This window comes from Rhinolophus sinicus, chromosome 15, assembly GCF_057876585.1.
Source record: "Rhinolophus sinicus isolate RSI-liver-muscle chromosome 15, RSI-T2T, whole genome shotgun sequence".
Lineage (NCBI taxonomy): Eukaryota > Metazoa > Chordata > Mammalia > Chiroptera > Rhinolophidae > Rhinolophus > Rhinolophus sinicus.
Genome location: NC_142515.1, coordinates 49,957,112 through 49,981,825, shown reverse-complemented (window position 1 = coordinate 49,981,825; position 24,714 = coordinate 49,957,112). Strand labels below are relative to the sequence as shown.

The window sequence follows — 24,714 nt, the reverse complement described above, 5'->3', positions numbered from 1 at the left end:
TGTTCAAGAAAGGATTTAAGAAAGCCTTAAAAAATGCATCCAATGAGGGGAAAAAGCAAATTAAAACTTACTGAAAAATGAGAGAAAGTTAAAAGAAGGAAGAAGGTAAGAGAAAGCCAGGAGTAAGATTATTTTGAAAACTATAAATCCGAAAACTCTCCTGTTCTTGTTAGAGGTAGGCCACAAACTTAACTGGAAACTTCCAGTAACCAGCTTAAAAAGGGAAACATGATTCATGGTACCTTTGAGATAAGAACAATTCAACTGTTTTCATTGAGACCAAAGAGAAATTTCTCCCCAGATTCGTTGTGTGGGCAAATTATTTAACTTCTCTCTGCCTGAGTTTCCTGGCCTATAAAATAGAATAACAATAGTACCTGTTATAAAGCATTGTGAGGATTACATAAGGTAAATTCCTAGGAGAGCACCTGGCAGGTAGTAGGCACTCAAATATGTTACTGATTGGCCATAATGAATGACATTCTCAAGAGTATCCTTACAGAAATCAGTATCGTGGAAGTAGATATTACTAAGGAAGAAATGGAAAGGTAATTCCTACCTTGGGTAGGAAATCTTCTCAACAATAGGACAGTGTTGTGAATTAATTTTCTGGTGGTCTCTGTGTTCGTGCAATCCATGTTTATTGAGCTCCTCCATTGTGCAAGTTTTCTCTGTGGTAATATTTGGCCAGGGTGCCGGACTTATTATGTTGCTGCTCTGCTTCAGCCAACTCTAAGTAGCTTAATCTGTAAATTATTCTAATGTGTTGAGTAATAAATAAAATTAGTTTCATTTACTTTTTTCTGCTCTTCAAATGTGAAAGTAATATTCCATAAGGAAAGACTGGGCAAAACGATGAAAAGAAGAGTGAGAAATATTAATTGAACTTAGCTAAAACCCACTAAGAACAGAACAATAAATTGAGGCTTTGGGCTTCTTGGGAAGTGATATTAGTATGATGATAAAAACATTAATTGCTACACTTATTGAATGCTCACTAAGCACCAAACTGTGCTAATTTCTTTACATGTATTATCTCATTTAATCCTTACACTACTTTGCGGTTGTGAACATTCATTTCTTTGGTGGGAGGATTTGGAATCCTTAGAGGGAGGAAGCCACCTGCCTGAAGTCACAGCAGCAAGTACAGGTTCCAGCCAGAATTCAGACCCAGGCCTTGCTGACTCTAAAGCCCCTATTCTTGATCACTTGAATGCATTGCCATCCATGGCATAAAACCAAAACTGACCAAACCTTGAAACCCATTGTTCCAGATCTAAAATGTTTTTCCCTGACACCCTCAGTCAAATAGACCCTGATTTTTATTTTCCTGTAATAAGTTTATGTATCTGTTCTATCTTCTTGGTTTTGACTGTCAAACTAGAAAGTTAACTTTTTCCTGGTCTAACTCTATGATGGTATTCATGTCAGTTAGTCACTTGATTTGATCACCAGCCTTAATTTTCTTAAAAACAATTTTTAATTGGAAAGTGTCCTTAGATTTGAAGTAGAACAGCCTAGCAGCTAAGTCTAGTCACCTCTAATCTTAGGGCCTCACACGCTAATGGACAGTTTGGGCCCTTACTGAGGGCACGGAACCATGTTGTTTGTCTCAATTCCAAATTATGGGCCTTCTTCCGTAGCTCACCAGTTAGCCAAAAGTCAGCCATATTCGTGTTGACAGGGAAGGTACATCTTATATATACAAAGACCAAGGAAACTCAGGCTCTAGGCAGTTTGACCTGGAGCTCTCTGATGTCCCCTGCCACTTAAAGACAGAGACTCATATTCAAACTATCATGTGTATGTCATGCTCACTGGATGGGTTCTCACTAGAGAACTTTGCCTGCAATCATTTTCCTTTTTGATGGGCATAACAGACAATTGTTCTGAGACTCCTGGTAATAGCAGCAGTGGCATGATTAAGATCTCAGAAGCCACATACTTGTCAGATTGAAAAATACAGACGCGTTCAGCATAGTGGCTTGACGTTACTATGCATTACTTGAATTGCACAGTTCGGAAACTAGAAAAGGCCTATCAAGAAAATTACCATTCTGAAATATTTGTATAAGGGCGGGATTTACTCTGAGGGATAGACAAAGTCTTCTGACAGAGAATAAGGTTGAAGTCTACATTTGTTGAAATATATTAACCTCAAAAGCCTTTAATAAATCAAGACCCACTTGCAGATATTGATTTCTTTTTCCTTTTACTATTTTTCTAATCTTACTTTGACCTTTATTCAGAATTCATGTTTTCTTCTCTTCTTGGCTTCCCATATTCCTTAAATCATTTCATCTAGATATATGTAGACCATCTGTCCTTCCAAAAGGCTATTTCTTCTCTCAACAAGGGGCAGGGGTGGGAATGAGAGGCACAATATGGACAGAAAGCCAGGAAAAATCTTGCAGACAGTTTTTTGGCTCTTCTTCTCTGGCCCCCTTTGCCTACCCTGCAGATCCCTGGGGAACAAGAGAGAGAGAACAGCTTGTATCCATTTGAAAAAGTGACAGGGCTGCGGAAGAGAAAATGCTTGACTGTTTAGCTCTCCTCCTAGACACAGAAGAGCAATGTAAATGGTTAGTGGTGTACTAGATTGCACCGTTTCTATGCCACAGTATCAGATAGAAAGGAATTTCTTACTTGTCATTGATGTGGACATAAAGAGGCTTTATCAATGTTTAGCTACGTAAAATTCAAACCAGTCATTTGAATTGCTTCCAAATACCCAATTAGAAGCTTTCTACATTGTGATCATTTTGTAATAACCTGTTTTTCCCCAAAGACCCTCTCATGACCTTGGGAATTGCATGCATATGGTGCTGCAGGGATTCACCCACAGCACTGTGTAGGCTTAAGACACACACTTCATCCCTAGAGCCCCGTGATGTCTGGCTATTACCCTTGAAGATGTCTAGCTATTAGCCCTAACGAAGGTCCTTGAGAAAATACCCTCGAAGCTCCCAGGCCTTATCGTAGTAGATCTTAAGTTAATAAATATTGAATGAATAGAATATTAGTTCACATCATTTTTCCTTAGCAGTTTTCTGTGCAAAGAGGGACAGCTCTCCCCTGCCTCTGCCAGCCATGTTTAAGACCTCAGTTTAAGACCTCAGAAATAAGGCAGTCCTGCCTCAAAAGAGCCTAAAAACCTAAAAGGAGAGGAGCTGCCCAGAATCGAATTAGAGAGGAGGAGGTAGTAAACTTTGAAGTGAACCATACTACACACAGCTGAATTTTATAGTTTTTAAGCCCTTTCAGATTCCAAGTACATCAAAATAATAGCAATAATAATAATAGAAAAAGACAAGTCTGGGTTTTCAAAGCATTAATAAAAATGCTAACTTGAGTACTGGCATTGTTTCTGGGGGATCTCCACTAGAAATTGTCTTTACTGTCTTTGAAACATAACAAAGGTGAGATTCTATGCTCCTGTGGAGAACAGAGAAATATAAGCCTTCCACAAATCTTGAGTAAGCTGCTGCTGCTGCCAATGTTTTGTTTTGTTTTTTATAAACAAGAAACATTTCAACCATGAATCTATCCAGTGGGATAAAGTTTAAAACGCATCTAATTCAAATATATGGGATTTCTCCACAACTATGGCGTCTCCCAGATAAGGGTAAAATGAGTGCCCTAAATTGTTGAAGCCCAGCCTGGAGAGCAGGACCACAGTTTTGCTTCACGTGCCTTAAAGAGCCCGTAGAGGAACTATGCATCTCCAACTTTAGCCTGGGTATCACATTTCACAAAAATCTGATTTAAATTTGCAGAAAGTATGTCCATTTGCAAAAATGTTATCAGCCCTCCATTTTTTTTTATGGTGGTCAGTTGAACCATAAATCAAACTTAAAGTGAATCCTGAAAACTTTTGGTGTTTTCAAAAGTTAATCAGCTCAAAAAAAAAAAATAAAGTTAATCAGCTCTATAGAAGTGATGGTATGAAAAACACGAAATATCGAGTGGCTGAAGCCCTCACTTAATATTGATGGTGTTGATTTCTTTGGAAATAGTTTTGCTTCTCCCTTTAAATAGGACTAAGCCCCATGGCTGCATACGTTTTTCTAAAACAGCATAGTGTTGTCCGATAGGATGAATATGTATTATTCATGCTTAGAAGGATGAAACAGTATAACATTGAGATAGAGCCTTTGGATCCAGACAGAGCTGAGTTTGAATCCCAGTTCTGCCACATGTAACTTCATGTTGCCTCAGTTTACTCATCTGTAAAATGGAGCTGATAATATCTACTCCATAGGGTTGTTACAGTGATTAAATGAAAGAATATATGGGTGAAGTACTACCTGGCCCACGGTACATGCTCAGTAAGTGGTCACCATTGCTAAAATGTAGTTCTTGTGTCTTGCTCACTGACATTCTCACCCGTGAGAAAACAAATTAAGGTGTCTATCAACTTCCCAAGCTAACTTGGGAGAAAACGAGAATTGAAAGAGGATTTCACTTTTGACTATATCCTTCCTTATTTTGTATCTCCTCTACAAGTCTTATCTCCCTACTAGATGAAGTCCCTAGGACAGAAATTGAATCTTCTTTCCTATATCCCATAGGACTGACACAGGGCTGGACAGCTGGTAGACATTCAGGAAGGGTATGTTGACACGACCTTGATTAGCAATGCCTTATGTCTATGTGAGAACAGGATTATGTCCCACCACATAGGAATCTGAAAGCTTCCTGGCTACTGTTATTTTCCAGTCAAACCATGGGGAACTTTTACCATCTTCAAGTCATTTTGCTTTCCAATTAGTTTCTGGGCCCATCTTTAGCCATTTTATTATTTATGCATTTGTAACACTGCAGCTGGCACTGAGATAACTTTGTAGTCTCTATTTTTAAATTAAAATCTTAGTTTTCTGATACTACTTAGATTCGCTAGAGGTCCTTTATACTTAACCTTTCCATCTGTATATTTAAATATATTTAATGATTTTTTTCAGTGGCTTTGTAGTAAGTAAGCATGTCTCACTAAGGTATCTTAGCTACACTCTATACATTTTATTTCAGGCTGTATTGATATGCTAGCGTTTGGTTACCATTTTGGGGAAAACTTGAAATCCTTCAAGTGTATAAGAACATGAAGTACAGATTAAGGAACTGATATGACTTTATATATGTGTAATTGATCGAATGTATCATAATTAGCTTTTAAGTCTTCTTTGAGTAACAGGCATATGGATGGTCCAGGGAGCACTTATGGCCAATAATATTACTCTTCAGTTTGAATGGAGTTTTAACATTGTTTTTATCCCCACAAGAATGCTCCTGATTTGTAAGGTATAATAATATGTGAGATGGTATAGTGGCTCTGTTTGATCCGTGAGGAAATCGAGGCCCGGAGTAGTTGGGTGACTTTCCCAAGGACGTAAATATTTAGTGGCAGAGCTGGAGTAAGAACCCAGATCTTCTGTTTCTGATGATTTTTTTTCAAATCTTGGTGAGAATTGTAGTTCAGAAATACAGTCCCGGCCATCAGCTGTTTTCTGCCATCCAGCACAGTTGATCATTCCACATTCCGGTCAAAATCCTTTCCATTGACCACAAGGACACTGTGTTTCGCTTTCAGTTTGAACGTCACGACCCTGTGGATGGGAGAATTACTGAGAGACAGTTTGGTGGAATGTTGCTGGCCTACAGCGGGGTGCAGTCCAAGAAGCTGACTGCCATGCAGAAGCAGCTCAAGAAGCACTTCAAAGACGGAAAGGTGGGTGTCTTTGCCTAGAGGAAGAAGATGAACCAAACCAGGAGACCATACAGTGTCATGAGCCAAAGACAGGCAGTTGGATAGTTAAATCTACTTTAGAGGACTGAGGTAGATTTGGGATCCATGAACACACTATTAGAGTTAAAACGAGGAGGATGGCTGAGATTAGCCAAGGAGGACATAATACAGAACAGAACTGTGGGCCAAAGATGAAATCCGTTGGAACACTAATGTTTAAACAACTCAGGAAGGAAATCTTGAGGAAATGTTTAGAGAAATACCTAGAGAAAGGAGTGGAATCAAAGCCAAGGAAGTAGAGGAATCAGGAACTGAGGGTTCTGCAATGTTACCTGTGACAGAGAAGGCCCAGTGAAATAAGATGATAAACATCCATTGATTCTGGTAAAATGGTAATATTGGTGACCTTTAGAAAAGCTGTTTTATTAGAGTGGTCGGTTAGAGGGCATATAGAATGGGAAGTAAGAAAGTAGGGTAAGAAAAGAGAGGGTGACAAGGAGGAAGAGGGGAGAGGAGGCTCTAGAAAGACAGAAATAGCCTATGTTAAAAACTCAGGCAGTGTGTTAGTGTGTTCAGGCTGCTATAACAGAATACCACAGACTGGGTGGCTTAAACAACAGAAATTTATTTTCTCACAGTTCTGGAAGGTAGAAGTCCATTATAAAGGCGCTGGTAAATTGAGTTTCTAATGAGAGCTCTGTTTCTTGGCCTGTAGCCAGCTGTCTCCTTGCCGTGTCCTCACATGGCCTTTCCTTGGTTTTTGAACAGGGGTTGGGGAGGAGCGTGAGCTACCTCTCTGATGTGTCTTCTCATAAGGACACTAATCGTATTGGATCGGGGCTCCACCCCTAGGACCTCATTTAACCTTAATTATTTCCTTTGACACCCCATCTTCTAATACAGCCACATTGGGGGTTTAGGGCTTCAATGTGTAAGTTTTGGGGAGACATAAGCATTCACTCCATGATAGGCACGAAAGACAAATTCACTATGTGTGAGGAACTGAAGAGGACTGTTGTGGTTGGAGCTTACTAGCAAGGAGGAGAATGGCCTGAGATGAGGTCAGAGAGGGAGGTGGGGGCCAGAACATGCTGAGCCTTGTAGGCATGGAATGAGTTGGGTTTTATTCACAGTGCAGTGGGAAGCTATTAAGGGATCATGAGCAATAATGAGATAGTTTTACGTATGTTTAAAGAGATGAATGACTCTAGCAGCCTTATGAAAAATAGTTGGGAAAAGGGCAAGCGTAGAAGCAAATAGACTACTACTAAGATTATTAGAGAATTCAGGAAGAGATGATCAAGCATTTCTTGAGCAGCCGTGAGATGGGAGGCCATGGGTTTGCGCGGCACTAGTCAGCACTACTCTCGGTACCTTTCAACACTGGCTGCATCTGGTGCAGGAGGAGGCAGATGGGAGCACGGAATGAGCATCTGGGGTTTTGCCAGGGAGTGGGATGGACTAACTGAAGCAGAAGTTAGTTAAGAGGCCACCCTCTTAAAGATCACACACGCGTGCACACACACGCGCGCGCGTGTGCGCGCACACACACACACACACACACACACAGAGCAATGCCAGAAAACCCATATCTTCTCATTCTCAGCCCAATATCCTTTCCACCAGACAATGATTACCATTTGGCCATGACCAGGAAACTGACCTGGCACTAAAACGTTCCATGAGAGATTGCCAAGATAGCGTGATATGGTAGGTATGGAGCTAGAAGACTTGAGTTCAGGACCTACCTCAGAGGTTTCCATGGGCGTTAGACAAATTATTTAACCTTATTGGCCTCGTGATTTGAGAAGCTCATCCTAGATGTGTGTTATAACAGTGGTCTAACATTAAAGACTCGATAACTGAAAATAAGAAATAGGATTGCTAGTACTTGTCTCAGTTTTCTTAGTTATAAGGCTCTGTGCAGAAAATTTGGCAGGAGTACCATTGCCCCAAGTGGGTAGAAAGCAATTCTTATCACCCAGACATTTTCCTCTGTGTCTTGCATGTTGCAAAGCTGATAGGACCTCTGAACCAGGTTGTGGACTGCAAGTGAGGGCAGGCTGGGCTCTGAGAGACAGTGTCAGCTTCTCTGAATTCAGGCCAGCCTGTCCCTACAGCAGGTGTTCCCTTGGCTGTGGGGGAAAGGTTGTCATTAACGCAAAGTGACAGAGAACAATACTTCTACCCTACCCAATACCAGCTCAGATCTGTTGAAAATTATAATTTCAGAAAATTGATTGCAAATGTTTAGTCAGATTTTTTAACCCTGATGTAGGGAACATAATGTTTGCATTAGGAAACACTCCTTCCTTTTGACCAGACTTATGTTTACAGTTTGGTCCAGACATTGACTTGACCTTAAAATAATTATCTCATGGGAGACTAATCCATGTTTCATTATGAATTTATATTTCAAAGCAATAAATTGGGTGTTGGCGACATCTCCCTTGAAGGAAGACAGTATTTTAGCATTGGCAGGAGTTAATTTAGGACCTGAAGCCCTTTCAAAAGAGCTCTGAAGTGAAAGGACAGATTTTGTCAGATGATGTAAATCTTGAATGCTAAATGACTTCTGGCCCAGAATTTCTAGCCTGCTTTAGCAAGGAGATTGAGATTGATTGTTCTCTTGTGTTGATTAAATAGTTCGTGAACACAGTAATTAACTAAAATGAGAGTTAATGAAGGACCTTTGCTCCTAAAGTTACCAGTCCATCTCTCTAGGACCATTTCCCATTAAAGGGGAATCACCATCATTTCTAATTGCTTCTTTATTCCGCTTTGAATTTGTTAACATGAAATACAAGTTTTCGTTTGGCTCATGTTAACATTTTCTGTCTGGGGTTCTGTACAAAATATCAAACCAATGTTTCCCACATATAAAACTGAAAGCAACAAAGAAACAAACCAAAAAGCATAGACACAGACAACAATTTAGTGCTTACCAGAGGGTAAGCAGGGTGGTGGTAGAAGAGGGTAAAGGGGGTCAAATATATGGTGATAGAAGGAGAACTGACTGGGCGGTGAACACACTTCAAAATATAGATGATGTATTACAGACTTGTACATTTGAAACCTATGTAATTTTACTAATCAATGTCACCCCAATACATTTAATAAAAATTGAAAACTATATACATATATCAAACCTGACCTAAAAGATTGAAGGTGCTAGAGGTATATTAAATAAATATTTGCATACTACTTAATGTCCATTTTTCTGTGGCTTCATGGCCATTTTTCTTTTTCTGTTTCTAAAGCCTTGTTAGATCTCATTTTGAGAATATAGAGAAAGAGAAAATAATGACCCACCCAGAGTTTGGACTAAAATCCAGATGCTTCCTATTCCAGATCTTGTCCTTTCCATGGCAAAGTTCTGTTTCCATTTTTAACCATACTCTTCCTCTAAAGCAGTGCTTCCCAACCCCTGTCACCCATTAGGATCTCGTGGGGAATTTTTAAGAAATGTGGGGGCCTGCTTCAAACCAAGTAAATCAGAAGCTCAGTGGGTGAGTCCAGGCATCAGCGTTTATTAGAAGGCTCCCCAGGTGACTGTGACATGCAGTTAGGCCTGTGAGCCACTCACTGCTCTGGAGGGGCCCTGCCCCCAGTGTCTCTAGCTGTTTTATCCCTGAGTAATAGCTTGAAGAATGGGGGAGCCTGCCATCCCTGGAAAAATTACTCTATTCATGCCCTGAGTAACCGCCATGTTTCTTATTTAGCAAAGACAGAGTTTTCTTTCTTTCTTTTCTTTTTTTGTAATGGGGGAACATTTTACTTTATTTTAAAGATTAGTCCCTATCCTCTACCAGATTCTCCCCATTCCCCTCAATATTCTTTTTCCTGTGAATTCTTCTAGGCCAAATCTAACTCAGCTCTAGAATTTCCTTTTCATCCTCCAAATTGTCATCTTCTCCTCATTAAAAAGAAAAACAGCATTTTTTGAGACTTCATAAATGTAATTCACAGTGGTGCTTCTCTATGCTTAAGAGTGCAGAAGCTGTAAACTTGAATACTTTAGCAAATTCACTTAAGGATGAATTGAAAATTATAGTTCAGTTCAATGACAGAGATTGCTACTTGCAAGACACTAAGCCAGATGCTGTGAGAAAGATAAGAGATAAACAAAAACCATCACCTATCCTCAAGAAATATATAATCTAGTAAGAAAAAATATGTATGCAAAGAACTACATAATTAAATATTCAGTATTTATTGAGCACCTACTTTGTGCCGAGCACGCTTCTAAATATTGGGAACACAGTAAGGAGAAAAACCAAGTCTCTGCTCTCATGGAACTTAACATTCCTCATGAAGGGAGACAGATAATAAACGATTATAATACAAAGCAACTCACTCCACTTGGAGCCTCCAGAGAGCAGTGTCTCAGTCACCTTTGTCATCCTCAGTGTAGCCAGTGTCTCATCGACAAATGTTTGTCAAATGCATGGAGAAGTGTATTACGTACTTAAATGAATATTTGAGATCTGTTGGGGACACCAATGAGAAAGATCAGAATCAACTGAAGAGACTAAAGAGTTCTTGGAGGAGGTGTAATTTGAACTTGGCCTTAAAGGCAGAGTAGGGTTTTGACAAGCAGACGTTATAAAGGTAACTTTCGCTACGGGTTTGCTCTTACAGCCCTATCCACAGTGGCCTTCTCTGTATATCGTTGCTTATTAATACTGAGCCTAGCCATAAAGCAGGGTTAGGACTTATAAACAGTTATAATAAAACTATTAAGTTATCAACTTTGCATGTTACCTGTGGATAATGTTCACGTGGGCTCTCCTAGTCCCTTACTCTCGCAGCTATTTGAGAGTTGAACCACACTGTGGTCATTGTGGAGTAGCAGATTCTAGAAACACTGCTAACGTAGCCCTTGAAAGCTCAGGTGATTGGGTTGATTCCTCGCAAATGAATGTGCGACAACCAATTAAAAGACAAGGCAAGGGAATCACCCGTTAAAATGTGTTTGCACCCACCCATGGACTGTCAGCACTGGAATCTGGCTTTACAGCTGACTCCAAAGGAAGCCAAATTTTCTTTACCCCTCTTCTCATCTACTACAACTACCTTTTATTTCTTTAACAGCTTTATTGACTTATAATTTATATACCATAAATCGTCTCTTAGGTTGGTACAAAAGTAATTGCAGTTTAAAAGGTTAAAAATAATGGCAAACGCCGCAATTATCTTTGGACCATAATATCTCTATAGGTTTGCCTTTTCTGAATATTTCATATAAATGCATTCATATCATAATATAGTCTTTTTTTAAAATAAATTTTATTGGGGAACAGTGTGTTTCTCCAGGGCCCATCAGCTCCAAGTGGTTGGCCTTCAATCTAGTTGTGGAGGATGCAACTCAGCTCCAGGTCCAGTTGCTATTTTCAATCTTTAGTTGCAGGGGGCGCAGCCCACCATGCCTTGCAGGAACTGAACCAGCAACCTTGTTGTTGAAAGCTCGCGCTCTAACCAACTGAGCCATCCTGCCGCCCTGTTTAACTTTTTTTTTTAAGAAACTGTTTTCCAAAGTGGTTGTACCATGTTACATTTCCACATCAATATATGAGAGTTCTAGTTTTTCCACATCCTCACCAAAAGTTGTTATTGTCTTTTTTGTTACAGTCATCCTAATAAGTGTGTGGTGGTGTCCTCATTGTGTTTTAATTTGCATTTCCCTAATGATTGGTGATTCTGAGCATCATTTTATGTACTTATTGGCCATTCACATATCTTTTCTGGTAATATGTGTATTCAAATAGTTTTTTAATTAGATTATTGTTACTGTTATTATTTGAGTTGTTAAGAGTTCTTTACTTAATTCTGGATGCAAATGCTTTATCAGATACATGATTTTTAAATACATTCTCCCAGTCTGTAATTTGTCAGTTTTCTCAGTATTTTGAAGCACAAAAGTTTTTAATTTTGATGAAGTCTGATTTACCAGTTTTTTTCTTTTATTGATTGTGTTTTTGCTGTCATATCGAAGAACTCTTTGCTCACTCAAGGTCATAAAGATTTTTTTATGTTTTCTTCTAAACATTTTATCAATTGCTTTTAGTTTTGAAGGACAATTCTATTTAACAAATTCCTAATGTTAAATTCATTTTAGCAACATAAAGAACTGTTTCTACTATCCACAAAGTACTTGTAATCATTTCTTTTTTAGTCACCTAAAGCCCAGTTTTGTATAAGTCCATCCTTCCAAAGGTAGGTAGATAACCAGGTTGTTGAAGAGTTGGTTACAGAATAAAATAACTCCTTCCACTTCCCCACAGTATGTCAAGAAAATCCTTTTGATACCAAGCCTAAAAGAAAGATATTTCCTTTTGACTATTATGTCTGCAGGTCAAGTCTCCTGCCAGTAGATTGTGCATAAGCTATAGCATTCTAGTCTAAACAACTCAACTTGCAAAAAGCAGATCCTTTCATTTCCCATCCACAAACCTCATGTTATAATCTTATGCTAGCTTTATTCTAATAACCCTCTGGATTTTTTACTAAGATAGTTACCAAGAAATAAGAATTTTTGTGACTGGCACCATCTTTTCTTTAAGGAGGCCTGTCTAAATTTTAAGCTCTATAGAATCAAGGCCAGTGCAGTTTTATTTCCTTCACTATTCCTGGCACAGTGCTGACTGGTTAGTAAGTGCTCGATAAATATTGTTTTATTATATCTATATAATAAAAGGCAAAATCTTACATACTTCAATTTAATAATGACATAATGTGATTTGTATGCCACTGTTTTTCTAAATTATGATATCAAATGAATAGCCACTCAATTCAGATTGTTCTCTTTGTCCTCGAATAATTTTTGTCATGAGCACTCTGGTCTTGAGCTATGTTGTTTGATATTTCATGGTAAATTAACTAACATGCATTAGAAGTTGTTTGTCAGAGTAGGAAGCATTTCCTCTACCATGCCTTTTCTGTTTTCAGAATTTTATGTTAACTTTTTAGCCTTTAAAAACCCTTTCAGCAACTCAGATGCCTGCCTTCCCCCTGCCCATGGAAATCCACACCTTACTAAAAAGTAAAAAAGGTTTAGCATGCCTTTTTTTTTAATTGTGGTAAAATATACATAACAAAGTTTACCATTTTAAGTGTATAATTATACACATATACAGTGGCATTACTTATTCACACTGCGACAACATGGATGGACCTAGAGGATATTGTGCTGAGTGAAATAAGTCAGAAATAAGTAGACAAATACCATATGATCTCACTTTTATGTGGAATCTAAAGAACAAAATAAACGAACAAACAAAACAAACAGATTCATAGATACCGAGAACAAACTGATGGTTACCAGAGGGGAGAGGGTTGGGAGGCTGGGTGAAAAGGTGAAGGGATTAAGAAGTACAAATTGGTAGTTAGAAAATAGTCATGGGGATGTGAAATACAGCTTTGAGTATATAGTCAGTAATGTTGTGCAGTGTCAGGTGGGTACTAGACTAACCGGGGGAATCACTGCATAAATTATATAAATGTCAGACCACTATATTGAATATCAACTGTAACTGAAAAATAAGTAGGAGGTGTGATCAAAAAGTACGGTGAATGCTGCTGCCATGTGCCATCCAATGGAAAAGCAGGGATCTTCAATACAGGAAGTCGCACGCAAACCTTAGTAACAGTATGTGACAAGTTTCAACTTGTTCAGTGCAGTCAGTAGGGTGTGAGCTACAGTTGAGAGAAGGTATGTTTTAAAGTGTGCAGTAAATCATCCTCCATCATGACAATAATCTCTGTCACATATTGCTTCTGGTATATGGCAATTTCTGTCAAATAAAAACATTACGGTGTGTCCTCGTACACTTATTCACTGGATCTGGCACTGTGGAACTTCTGGCTCTTCCCCAAAGTCAAAATGATTCAGAACATCGAGGCAGATGTGACAGCGCAACGAAAGACTCTCACAAAAGAGGACTTCCAGAACTGCTTCAGAAAGTGACAAGAATGATGGGATAAGTGTGTTCGAAACAAGGGGGAGTATTTTGAGGAGGATTAATGGCAATGTGTCTTTTACTGTAATAAATTTTTTAAACATTCACCATATTTTTTGATCACACCTTTTTAAATGTTTTTAAAAAGTACGTTCACATTGTTGTACAACCATCACCACCATCCATCTCTAGAACTTTTTTTATCTTCTCAGACTGAAACTCCATACCCATTCAACAATAATTCCCCATTTCTCCCTCCCCTAAACCCCTGGCAGCCATCATTCTACTTTCTGTCTCTATTAGTTTAACTACTCTAGGTACCTCACATATGTGGGATCATACAGTGTTTGTCCTTTTATAACTGGCTTATTTCACTTGACATAATGTCTTCAAGGTTCATCCATGTTATATAGTATGTGTCAAAATGTCCTTCCTTTTAAAGGCTGAAAAATATTTCATTATATGTATATACCACGTTTTGTTTAGCCATTCATCCATCGATGGACACTTAGGTTGTTTCCACTTCAGCGTGTATTTTGATGGAGGGAAAGAAAAGATGGTATTAGTGTATCTATCTATAAGCAGATGAAATTATGTTGGTGGAAAGGTAATTGCAGTTTAAAAGGTTAAAAATAATTGCAAAAACCGCAATTACTTTTGCACCAGCCTAATAGAACCTGTACTTCTGGTCCAGTGGGTTTCTCCTCTTTGAGGTTGATTCTATCCTAGTGCTTACATTAGATAGCATACTATGACTTTCATACAAGGAATGAGCCCTACCTCTGGATGCTCTAAGTCGAGGCCAAGGGAATGACCTCAAGTTAGGGAATAAAGGGGTGGCTGGTTAGCTCAGTTGGTTAGAGCGAGGTGCTCATAACACCAATGTTGCCGGCTCGATCCCCACATGGACCAGTGAGTTGCGCCCTCCACAACTAGATTGAAACAACTACTTGACTTGGAACTGATGGGTCCCGGAAAAACACACCTAAAATAAATAAAAGTTTAAAAAAAAAAAAAAAAAGAAATAGGGGAAAAAATATTTAATGTAGGCCTTCCATTTTACTGCCAAATATTATGGAACTTGGCATAGTAGATAGTCCATAAATGTTTGAATGAAAGTTTAAATACAGATGCACCTCTGTTCATAATTGCCAAAATCTAGAAAGAGTCCAGATAGACTGGATAAATAATTGTGGTATGTTCACACAGTGGAATACTTAGAGCAATAAAAATAAATGAACTACAGATACACACAAAAATGTGGACAAATCTTAAAGAGAGAAGCCATATGTAATACAGTCATGTGCCACTTAACGACAGGGATACATTCTGAGAAATGTGTAGTTAGGCAATTCATCATTGTGCCAACATCAGAGTGTACTTACACAAACTTAGAGCCTACTACACAGCTAGGCCATATGATACAGCCTATTGCTCCTAACTGCAAACCTGTACCGCATCAGGTACTGAATATTCTAGGCAACTACAATACAATGGTATTTGTGTATCAAAACATAGAAACACATACGTAAGTGTATATGCTATACTTTTATAGGACTGGCAACTAGGTCTGTTTACACCAGCATCACCACAAACACATGAGTAATGCATTGCCCTATGATGTTACCGTGGCTACCATGTCACTAGGCGATAGGAATTTTCCAGCTCAGTTGTAATTGTATGGGGCCATTGTCGTATATGCAGTCAGTCATTGACTGAAACGTCATTATGCGGGCATGACTATAGAATGCATACTTCATGACTCCATTTATCAAGTTCAAAAACAGATACAATTAAACTCTTGTTTCTGTTTAAAGATGCACAAATAGATAGTACCATGTTTCCCCGAAAATAAGACGTAGCCGGACAATCAGTTCTAATGTGTCTTTTGAAGCAAAAATTATATAAAACCGGGTATTATATTATATTATATCGTATCATATTATATTATATATTATATAAGACCCGGTCTTATAAGACTTATATAATATATAATATAATATAATACCGGGTATATTATATAAAATAATATATTAATTTTTGCTCCAAAAGACGCATTAGAGCTGATTGTCCACCTAGGTCTTATTTTTGGGGAAACACAGCACTACTATTTTTAAAAAGAGAGCGAGAACAAGGAAATGAATCTCCTAAAAATCAGAATAGTGATTACCACTGGGAGAAGAGGACTATGACTGAGAAAGGCCATGCTGGGGGGAGGGAGGGAGGGAGGCTCTGGGATGCCGATAATAGTCTGTTTCTTCACCGAAATGGAGATTTTATGGGTGTTCATTCTACAACAGTTAAGTTGTACATTTATGTTTTCTGCACCTTTCTATACGGTAGTCATGTTCCACAATAAAAAGTTTAAGTTCTTTGATTCTTGGGGGGGACTATAAAAGATCGTGTGACATAATTATACATACAGTATTTTAACTCTCAGTTTGGTTGGTAAAATGAGACAGATACCACTGACAACCTTGGAGAGTACCAGGAAGTACTGTAGATTGCCTGTATTGAGGTTTCCTCGTTATTGAGTTCTCCATGTGGATTCCTGGGCTCTGTAGTTTGGTGAGATGGAAATCGGAAGAGGAGCAGCACTAAGTAGCAGCCAGTCAGCATCTGCAATCCATTAAGGACCTGAGTTTTCATTAAAAGGCATTAACCTCAGTGTCTCTTCAGTGTTATTTACTTCTTAGAAATTGTATTCATTTCCATCAGAGCATGATGTGTGAGAAGTGGGAAATAGGCACACAGGACAAATCTTCCTCCCTGTAAGAGAACTCCTCCCTGTAGCCCCTATTTATGTAACTACTCTCTCTTGAGCCATCATAGAAAGTAGAATTCGAGATCAGCAAACCTCTGACCAGCTTTTGAAAAGAACTCCTTTATTCACAGAATTTCATCAGGTTAAAGTTAAGTGGCAAATTGCTTCCTTCTTGACTTTTAAATTAAGATAATGAACAGCTTCCCAAGTGCTTGGGTTCTGCTCAATTCTGAGACCATTCTGATGTATAGGTATCACTGGCTTTGGTGGTTCTTTAATTAGCTTAAGCCTCAAAAAGCGTAGCTGGCCTGTGAGTAGGTTACTTAAATGGGAGTCCTGATTCTGGTCTTACCTGTTGAGCTATAACAGATCAAATGGCTGCAGCTCACTTAGGAAGTGTCGTACTCGGTAATAGATACTGTGACTAAGTGGAGGGCACAGTTAGACATATTTTCATTAAAAATAATCAGCCACCACTGGAAACAGCTTCATGTCAGATTTTACATGTAAGAGGAAAGCAGTTAGCCAGCTTGACTTTTTCAGGGTAAAATTCTAGAGTTTTGTTCCCCTGTTGTGTACAAATTTGACATTCCTTGACTAATTTATTCAGTTTCTGTTCTAAGCATAGCATAAATTTCTGATTGATAGGCCTAGTTTTCTGCATTTTATGCAGCTTTTTGTTACAAGTTCCTGCTTTACCTTGTTGTCTCTTCTTTCAGGGTCTGACATTTCAGGAAGTGGAGAACTTCTTTACTTTCCTAAAGAATATTAATGATGTGGACACTGCACTGAGCTTTTACCATATGGCCGGGGCATCTCTTGATAAAGGTAATTAAACCCAAAAGTTTTTTCTTAACGGTATAAACATTGAATGTATAATCTACTAGGTGACTACCCGTCCTTAACTGTAGTATATGAGTTTTTCTTGACATTGTGTTTTTGATTTGTTTTGGTTTTTGTTAACATTGTATGAGCCTTGCGTTTCACCTTGAGAGGCCAAGCTCAGCAAATACATTTCCTTGTGCTAAAGGCTGTAGTCAAGGCAGATGGTTAGCCTTGGAAATAGACATCTGAGCTGAGGCAGAGTACATGAAACTTTGGGTCTTCTCTCATTGGAGCCAGAGTCGTTACATACGAGTCTATAATGTAAAACTCTAAAATCACTATGTATTTTAATTTATTCTTTGGTAAGAAGGAATGGCTTGGATTATTTCTTGTATTCAAGTGTGATTTTTTTTTTTTAAGGTAAAATCATGACTCAGAGAATAGCACCCACTATTGGCTTACTTCATACAAATTCTGTTCAAATTTGTATAGGTAATGTGAGAGAAACCAGAGGAATTGAAAACACAATTTTTCCCAACATTTTATTATGAAAAATTTCCAACATTTAGAACAGTTGGAATACTCATTCAAAGAATGTCCATATATCTGGCTCAATTAACATTTGGCAGTATTTCCCTGACAGTATATCTATGTATGTATTCATCCCTCTAGCACTCTTTCTTATTTTTTGTTGCATTCAAAGTAAGTCACAGACTTAAGTGCACTTACCTCCTAAATACTTCACCATGAATAGTAACTGAAGTTCAGTATTGTTTCAAGTACCTGGTGCCCCTTCACAGTCAATTTCTGCCCCCACTCACCAAGAGGCAACCTTAATTGTGTGTATTTTTCTGCCATAATTTAATGTTGTTTGTTCTAGAACTTCATAAAAATGGAATTATACAGTGTACACCCTTTTTAACATTTCAGCATGTTTTTGAGATCAAAACATATTGCATGTATAAGAGTTTCTTCCTTTTTTATGACTAGCAATCCATTGTATGGCTACTCCACAATTTGTTTAACCATTCTTCTGTTGGATACATTGGCTGTTTCCAGTTATTAGCTATCTTGAACAAAGCTATGAACATTCTTATATTGGCCTTTATGAGGACATTTATTTTCATTTATCTTGGATTAAATACCTAGGAGTGAATTGCTAGGTCCAGTGGAAGGTGAGTACTTTTTTTATAAAAAATTGTCAGACCCTTTTTCACAGTGTATCTTTTTATACTCTCACCAATAATGTATAATAGTTCAAGTTGTTCCACATTCTTGTCAATAATTGGTGGTATCAGTCTTATTTAATTTTAGTGATTCTGGAGTATATATAAAGATGTCTCGTTGTGTTTTTAATTTGTATTTCCCTGACGACTTCTGCTGTTGAGCAGCTTTTTGTGTTCTTGTCATTCATATATCTTCTTTGGTGAAGTGTCAGTTCAAATATTTTGCCTATTTTTATTAGATTGTTTGTCTTAATACTGAATTGTGGAAGATCTCGAGATATTCTAGATACAAGTTCTATATCAGATATATATTTTATGTATATTTTTCTAGTCTGTGGCTTAACTATTTACTCTCTTAATGGTGTCTTTTGATTGGCAGAAGTTTTTTTTTTTTTTTTTTTTATAAAGTAATTTATCAAATTTTTATTTTTGGTTATTACTTTCTGGTCCTAATAAACCTTTAAGTACCACCAAACTATGACGATAATCACCTGTATTTTCTCCTACAAGCTTTAGTGTTTTAGCTCTTATATTCCATATATGATCTATCTCAAATTAATTTCTATATATGGTGTGAAGTAGAAGTCAAGATTTCTTTTTTTTAATATGGATATCAAGTTGTACCAACACCATTTGTCGAAAAGGCCATCCATTGGTTTGCTTTGGCACCTTTTTCAAAAATCAGATGACTTTTTAAATGTAGATCTATTTCTGAGCTCTCTAGTCTGTTACATTTATCTATATGTCTATTTTTATACCCATATTCACTGTACTTGATTACTTGATTACATAGAAAGTCTTGAAGTAGGATTATTAATCCTCCCAACTTTATTCTTCCTTTTCAAGATTGCTTTACATATTTTATGTCCTTTGTATTTCCATATAAATTGTAGAACCAGCTTGTCACTTTCTTATGTAAAAAAGAGGTAGGACTGTGATTGCAGTCACATTGAATATGTAGATTAATTTGGGGAGAACTGACATCTTAGTGATAATGAGTCTTCTAATTCATGAGCATATTATATCTCTCTGTTTTTTAGGTCTTTTTCAAATTCTCTCAGCAATGGCTTTGTAGTTTTTTAAGTGTACAGGTCTTGCACAAATTTTTTTAAATTTATGCCTAAGTATTTTATGTTTTTGATGATATTATAATTGGAATTTTTATTTTTTAATTACTGCTGCTGTTAAAATACAATTGATTTTTTATATTGATCTTGTATTCTGCAGCTTGCTAAATTTGCTTATTCTTCTAGTTGTTGTGTAGATTCCATAGATTTTTCTACGTAAGCAATCATGTCATCTGCAGAGATAGTTTCACCCCTTCTTTTTTGATATTTCTTCTACCTTTTTATCTTACCTTATTGCATTAGCTTCAATCACCAGTACAATGTTGACTATGAGTGGGCATCCTTGGCTTCTTCCTGATTTTAGGTGGAAAGCATTTACTATTTCACCATTAAGTTGGTTATTAGGTTAGACTGTTCATAGATGCCCATTATCAGATTAAGGAATTTTTTTCTCTTCCTAATTTAAAAAGGATGTTTATCATCAATGGGTAGTAAGTTTTGTCAAGTACTTTTTCTATATATATATAGAAATGATTATATAGCTTTCCTCCTTTATTTTCTTAATATGGTAGATTACATTGATTGTCCCTTATTGCCCTGAATGAAACCCAACTTTATAATGATGTATTAGACTTTTTGTATGTTGCTAGATTTGATTTGCTAACATTTTGTTTACTATTCAGGGATATTGGTCTGAAATTTTCTCTTTTGTAATGTCTTAAGGTTTTGTATCAGACTATACTGTCTTCATAAACTGAATTGATGTGTTTTTTTCTTCTCTATTTTCAGAAAGATTTTGTATAAGATTGCTCTTTTTTCTTTCTGAATTGTTTGATAGAAATCACCAGTGAAATTATCTGGGCCTGCAGTTTTGTTTGTGGGAAGGTTTTAATAATTTAATTTCTTTAGTAAATATATTCAGAGTTTGTGTTTTTATCTTTCATGAATTTTGAGAAGTTGTATTTTTTAGGAATTTTCCCATTTTGTTTAAGTTATTGAATTTATTGACATAAAGCTATTCGTAATATTCCATTATTATCCTTTTGATGTCTGTAGAATCTAAAATCCCCTCTTACTGCTAACATTGGTGAATTATGTTTTCTCTTTTCTTTTTTCTTATTTAATTTACATAGCAGTTTAGCAATTTTGGTTAGAGCGCGGTGCTTTTAACAACAAAGTTGCCAGTTCGATCCCCACATGGGCCACTGTGAGTTATGCTCTCCAAAACTAGATTGAAATAACTACTTGACTTGGAGCTGGTGGGTCCTGGAAAAACACACTTAAATAAATAAAAAATTAAAAAAAAAAAAAAAGTATGTTGTTTAATTTCCAAATATTTTGTTTTTTTCTAGATCTATTTTTTATTTCTAGTTTAATTACACTGTAGTCAAAGAACACACTGTAAAAATTTCAATTCTTTAAAATTGATTGAGACTTATTTTATGGCCCAGCATATGGTCAGTGTTTTGATGAATGTTTCATATACACTTGAAAAGAATATATATTTTGTGCTTTTGAGTACAATGTTGTAAAAATGTCAGTTAGATCAAGGTGGTTGATGGTGTTCAGATCTTTTACGCCCTTTCTGACTTTTTTGTCTAGTTAGTGAGAGGGGGGATATTAAAATCTCCACATATCATATGTGGATTTTCCTATTTTTCTCTTTAAATGATGGCAGTCTTCACTTCATGAATTTTGAGTTCTCTGGTATTAAGTGCATACACACTTAATGATTATGATCATTATGTTCTCCTGATGAATTGACCCTTTTATCCTTAAGAAATGTCCTCCCTTTATTTTTAGTAATACATCTTTTTTTGAAATCTGTTTTGTCTGATATGGATACAATTACTCCAGCTTTTTTTGTGGTTATTGTTTGCATGGTAAGTCTTTTTCTATTCTTTTATGTTCAACCTATCTGTATCTTTAGGTGCATCTCTTCTAGACATATAGTTGACTCTAGTGGCCTTTTAGCTATATCTATTTGCATTTTTTATTTTAGTGGTTTCTCTAGAAATTTTAACTTTTCATGGTTTACTTAAAGTTGATATTATACCACTTCAAGTGAAATGTAAGAAACTTGCAATCATATAGTTCCATCTACTATTACCCCATCCTTTATACTATAGTTGTCATTTGTATTTTATCTGTATGTTATAATCCCTACAATACAATATTAGGATTTTTGCTTTCAACAGTTATATTTTTTAAGAAGTTAAGTGAAAAAATAATCTTTTATGCTTACCCATGTTTGCCATTTACTCATGCTTACCATTTTGATTGCTTTTCATTTATTTCGGAATATCTAAATTTTTATCTGGTTTCACTTCCCATCAGTCTGAAGAACTTCCTTTATCATTCCTTGGGGTAATGATTGGTTAGCGATGAATTATCTTAGTTTTTGCTTTATTTGACAATGTCTATATTTCTCTTTTGAGTACTGCAATGTGTGATTTTTAAATCTTTCCAAAGTACTGATTGAGATTTTATAAACACAACTTTACTTATCTAACACTTTTTGATGGATTCCTTAAGATATTCTAAGAATAGAGATTATTTTACTTCTTCCTTTCCAAACCGGATGCTTTTTATTTCATTTTCTCGATCTACACAACTTTTTAAAGTAGCAATTGTTTGTTTTCTTGTTTGTTTATTTGTTTGTTTAAAATAATACCTCCTCTCACCTCTGTAGAATATTTTGAAAAAATTTAATATCATGGAAGTTGAGTATGTGCGTAATGCCGCAGTCATTTCTCAGAATAGCTCTGGTTATATTGTTCTATTTCACAAAACAGGTTTAATAGCATCTGCAACTCCAAAGATATCAGATTTAAAGTTATAACTTAAAAAAAAAAAAAAAGAAGAAAAAAATAAAGTTATAACTTACCGTGAAAATAAAATTAATAAGCTCCTCTTTATATTTGCATACCTTTTTTTGAAAAGCCCTACTAAAGACAATAGAATTACTTTAAAGAACAGCTATATAGGATGAATCATTGTCCATGTTAAAATTATAGGGTATACAAAATAGAATGATTCAGGGTAGCAAAGGAAAGTGCAACCAGGTGGTTAAAAAGAAAAAAGAGAGAGAGAGACAAAGTGTTTCTTTCAGAACACTTCAGGCCATTTCCCTGGTAGTATCCATATAGTCCATGCCTCATTACCCTTGCTAATAGAGTCAGTGGCGCAAATTATAGTCATATCCGATACCCAAAAATATGTCTGGCTTTGAGATATATGATACTTGGCATTTGTTTTGACTTCTTAGTTTGTTTTATCTGTATAACTTTGGATTCCCTAAGTGTAAAACGATAGATATCGAGGGGAAATTGGCCCAGATTCATGCACAGTGACAGGACGAAGCCAAGTGTATTCATTTCCTAGGGCTACCATAACAAATCACACAAATCTGCTGACTTAAAACAACAGAAATGTATTCTCTCACAGTTCCGAAGGCCACAGACCTTAGATCAAGATGTTGCCAATACCCAATAAACTTTAATTTAAAGAAAGAAAATAAAAACAAAAGATGTTGGCAAGGGCCCACATCAAGGGGTAGAATCCGCCTTTGTCTCTTCCAGCTTCTGGAAGCTCTAGTTCTTTGGTTTGTGGTGCGTAAGTCCAATCACTGCTTTTGGCTTCACATGGCCTTCCCCTCCTCCTCCCTATATGTGTTCCTTCTGTATGTGTCTTATAAGCACATTTGTCATTGGATTTAGGGCCTACCTGGGTAATTCTTAACCCAGATTACATCTCAGGATCCTTAACTTAATTACATCTGCAAAGACCTTCTTCCAAACAGAGTCACAGTCACAAGTTCCAGGGACTAAGATGTAGACATATCTTTTGGAGGGCCACCATTTAACCCACTTACAGCAACCAAGAACTAAACATCACTCATATGTAGTCCACAAAGTAAGGCAAAAATAGAAACAAAAATAAATGCGAATTGTACATTTATTTTACTATGAGAATATTAATACTGTCTATTTTTTTTAAAACGTAATTGTTTTAGAAACCTGGGCAACGTCTATTTATCTTTCAAGTCTCGATTCAAATGTCACTTCCTCAGAGAGGCCTCTAGTATGTGTTCCGCTGTCCTTTCCACGTTCCTTCACTCCACCGTATGTGCTGGTCTTTTGCAGCCTCTCCTTGCACTGTCCCCTTTGCTTTTAAACCCTACTGGTCCTGACAGTCGTACTAGTGATTTTGCCATTGTTTTGAGTTCTATACGAATCCTCCCTCTGCAGAATCATGGAATTTTACTGCTGAGATGAATCTTAGAAGGGAGAAAGAAAAGCATACTCGTATTGGTTAAGAACCCAAGTTCTGAAGTCATATTGTCTGGCTTTTAATCTCGATTCCATCATTTACCAACTGAGTAGCTTTGGGCTATTTAGCTTCTCTGTGTTTAAAATCAGTGTAATCATACCCAACTCATAGGCTATTAACCTTGTGCCTATCATGCAGTGAATGTTTAATAAATGTCAACTGCTTCCATTAGGAATGTTTAATAAATGTCAATAAACCAAATTTAGTGTGGTTCATCCATTTATTCAGGCAGCAGCATAGGTACTGGGTTATAGCAGCTGGGCACAGTGTTCTACCCTCAAAAAGGTCACAGTCTAATAGGAGAAAGATAAGTATACAAGCTGGTCAAGTTTGGTGTGCTAAGTGCTAATTAAGTAAGAAGATTAAAACGGGCGCCTCTGACCAGTATTGGGGGTGGGGAAGCAGTGGGCAGGGGTAGAGAAGGAGAACTTGTGTCTGCCTTCTGCTCTCAGTCTCCGCTGCTGTCGGTCTCAGCTACCTTCATTTCTTTCCCGAAAGGTTAGGACCTTCAGAAATTGGCACCATCTTAGAGTCCCTGGCACTGTTTCTTCCTTGGCTGTTTCAGAGCTTGCAAACCTGTCTGTAGACAATAATTTAGCACAGAATTGCCCTAACAGCATTTTGACGAACACCATATACTGCAATATGTTAATGGTTCTGGAGGTTAAAAAAAAGCATTCCATCGTTCAAATAAGTTTGGAAACTGCCAGAATTTCTTCCTACAGCACCACTTCTGCCAACGTTTTAATACGCTAATGTGCATTAGTAATCTCCAAGAGAATGGTATAGTTCCCAAACT

At 37.0% G+C, this 24,714-nt stretch overlaps 1 protein-coding gene across 2 annotated transcripts in view; it reads left to right on the top strand.

The window, feature by feature from the left end:
* The window catches only part of MICU1 (mitochondrial calcium uptake 1), a 181,278-nt gene that overhangs the window by 137,414 nt on the left and 19,150 nt on the right, over positions 1-24,714 (top strand). For both annotated transcript variants that reach the window (XM_019745859.3, XM_074339573.2), the window contains exons 9-10: positions 5,588-5,725; positions 17,185-17,293. In XM_019745859.3, the coding sequence (XP_019601418.2) occupies positions 5,588-5,725; positions 17,185-17,293 (247 nt within the window). The remainder of the gene's footprint in view (positions 1-5,587; positions 5,726-17,184; positions 17,294-24,714) is intronic.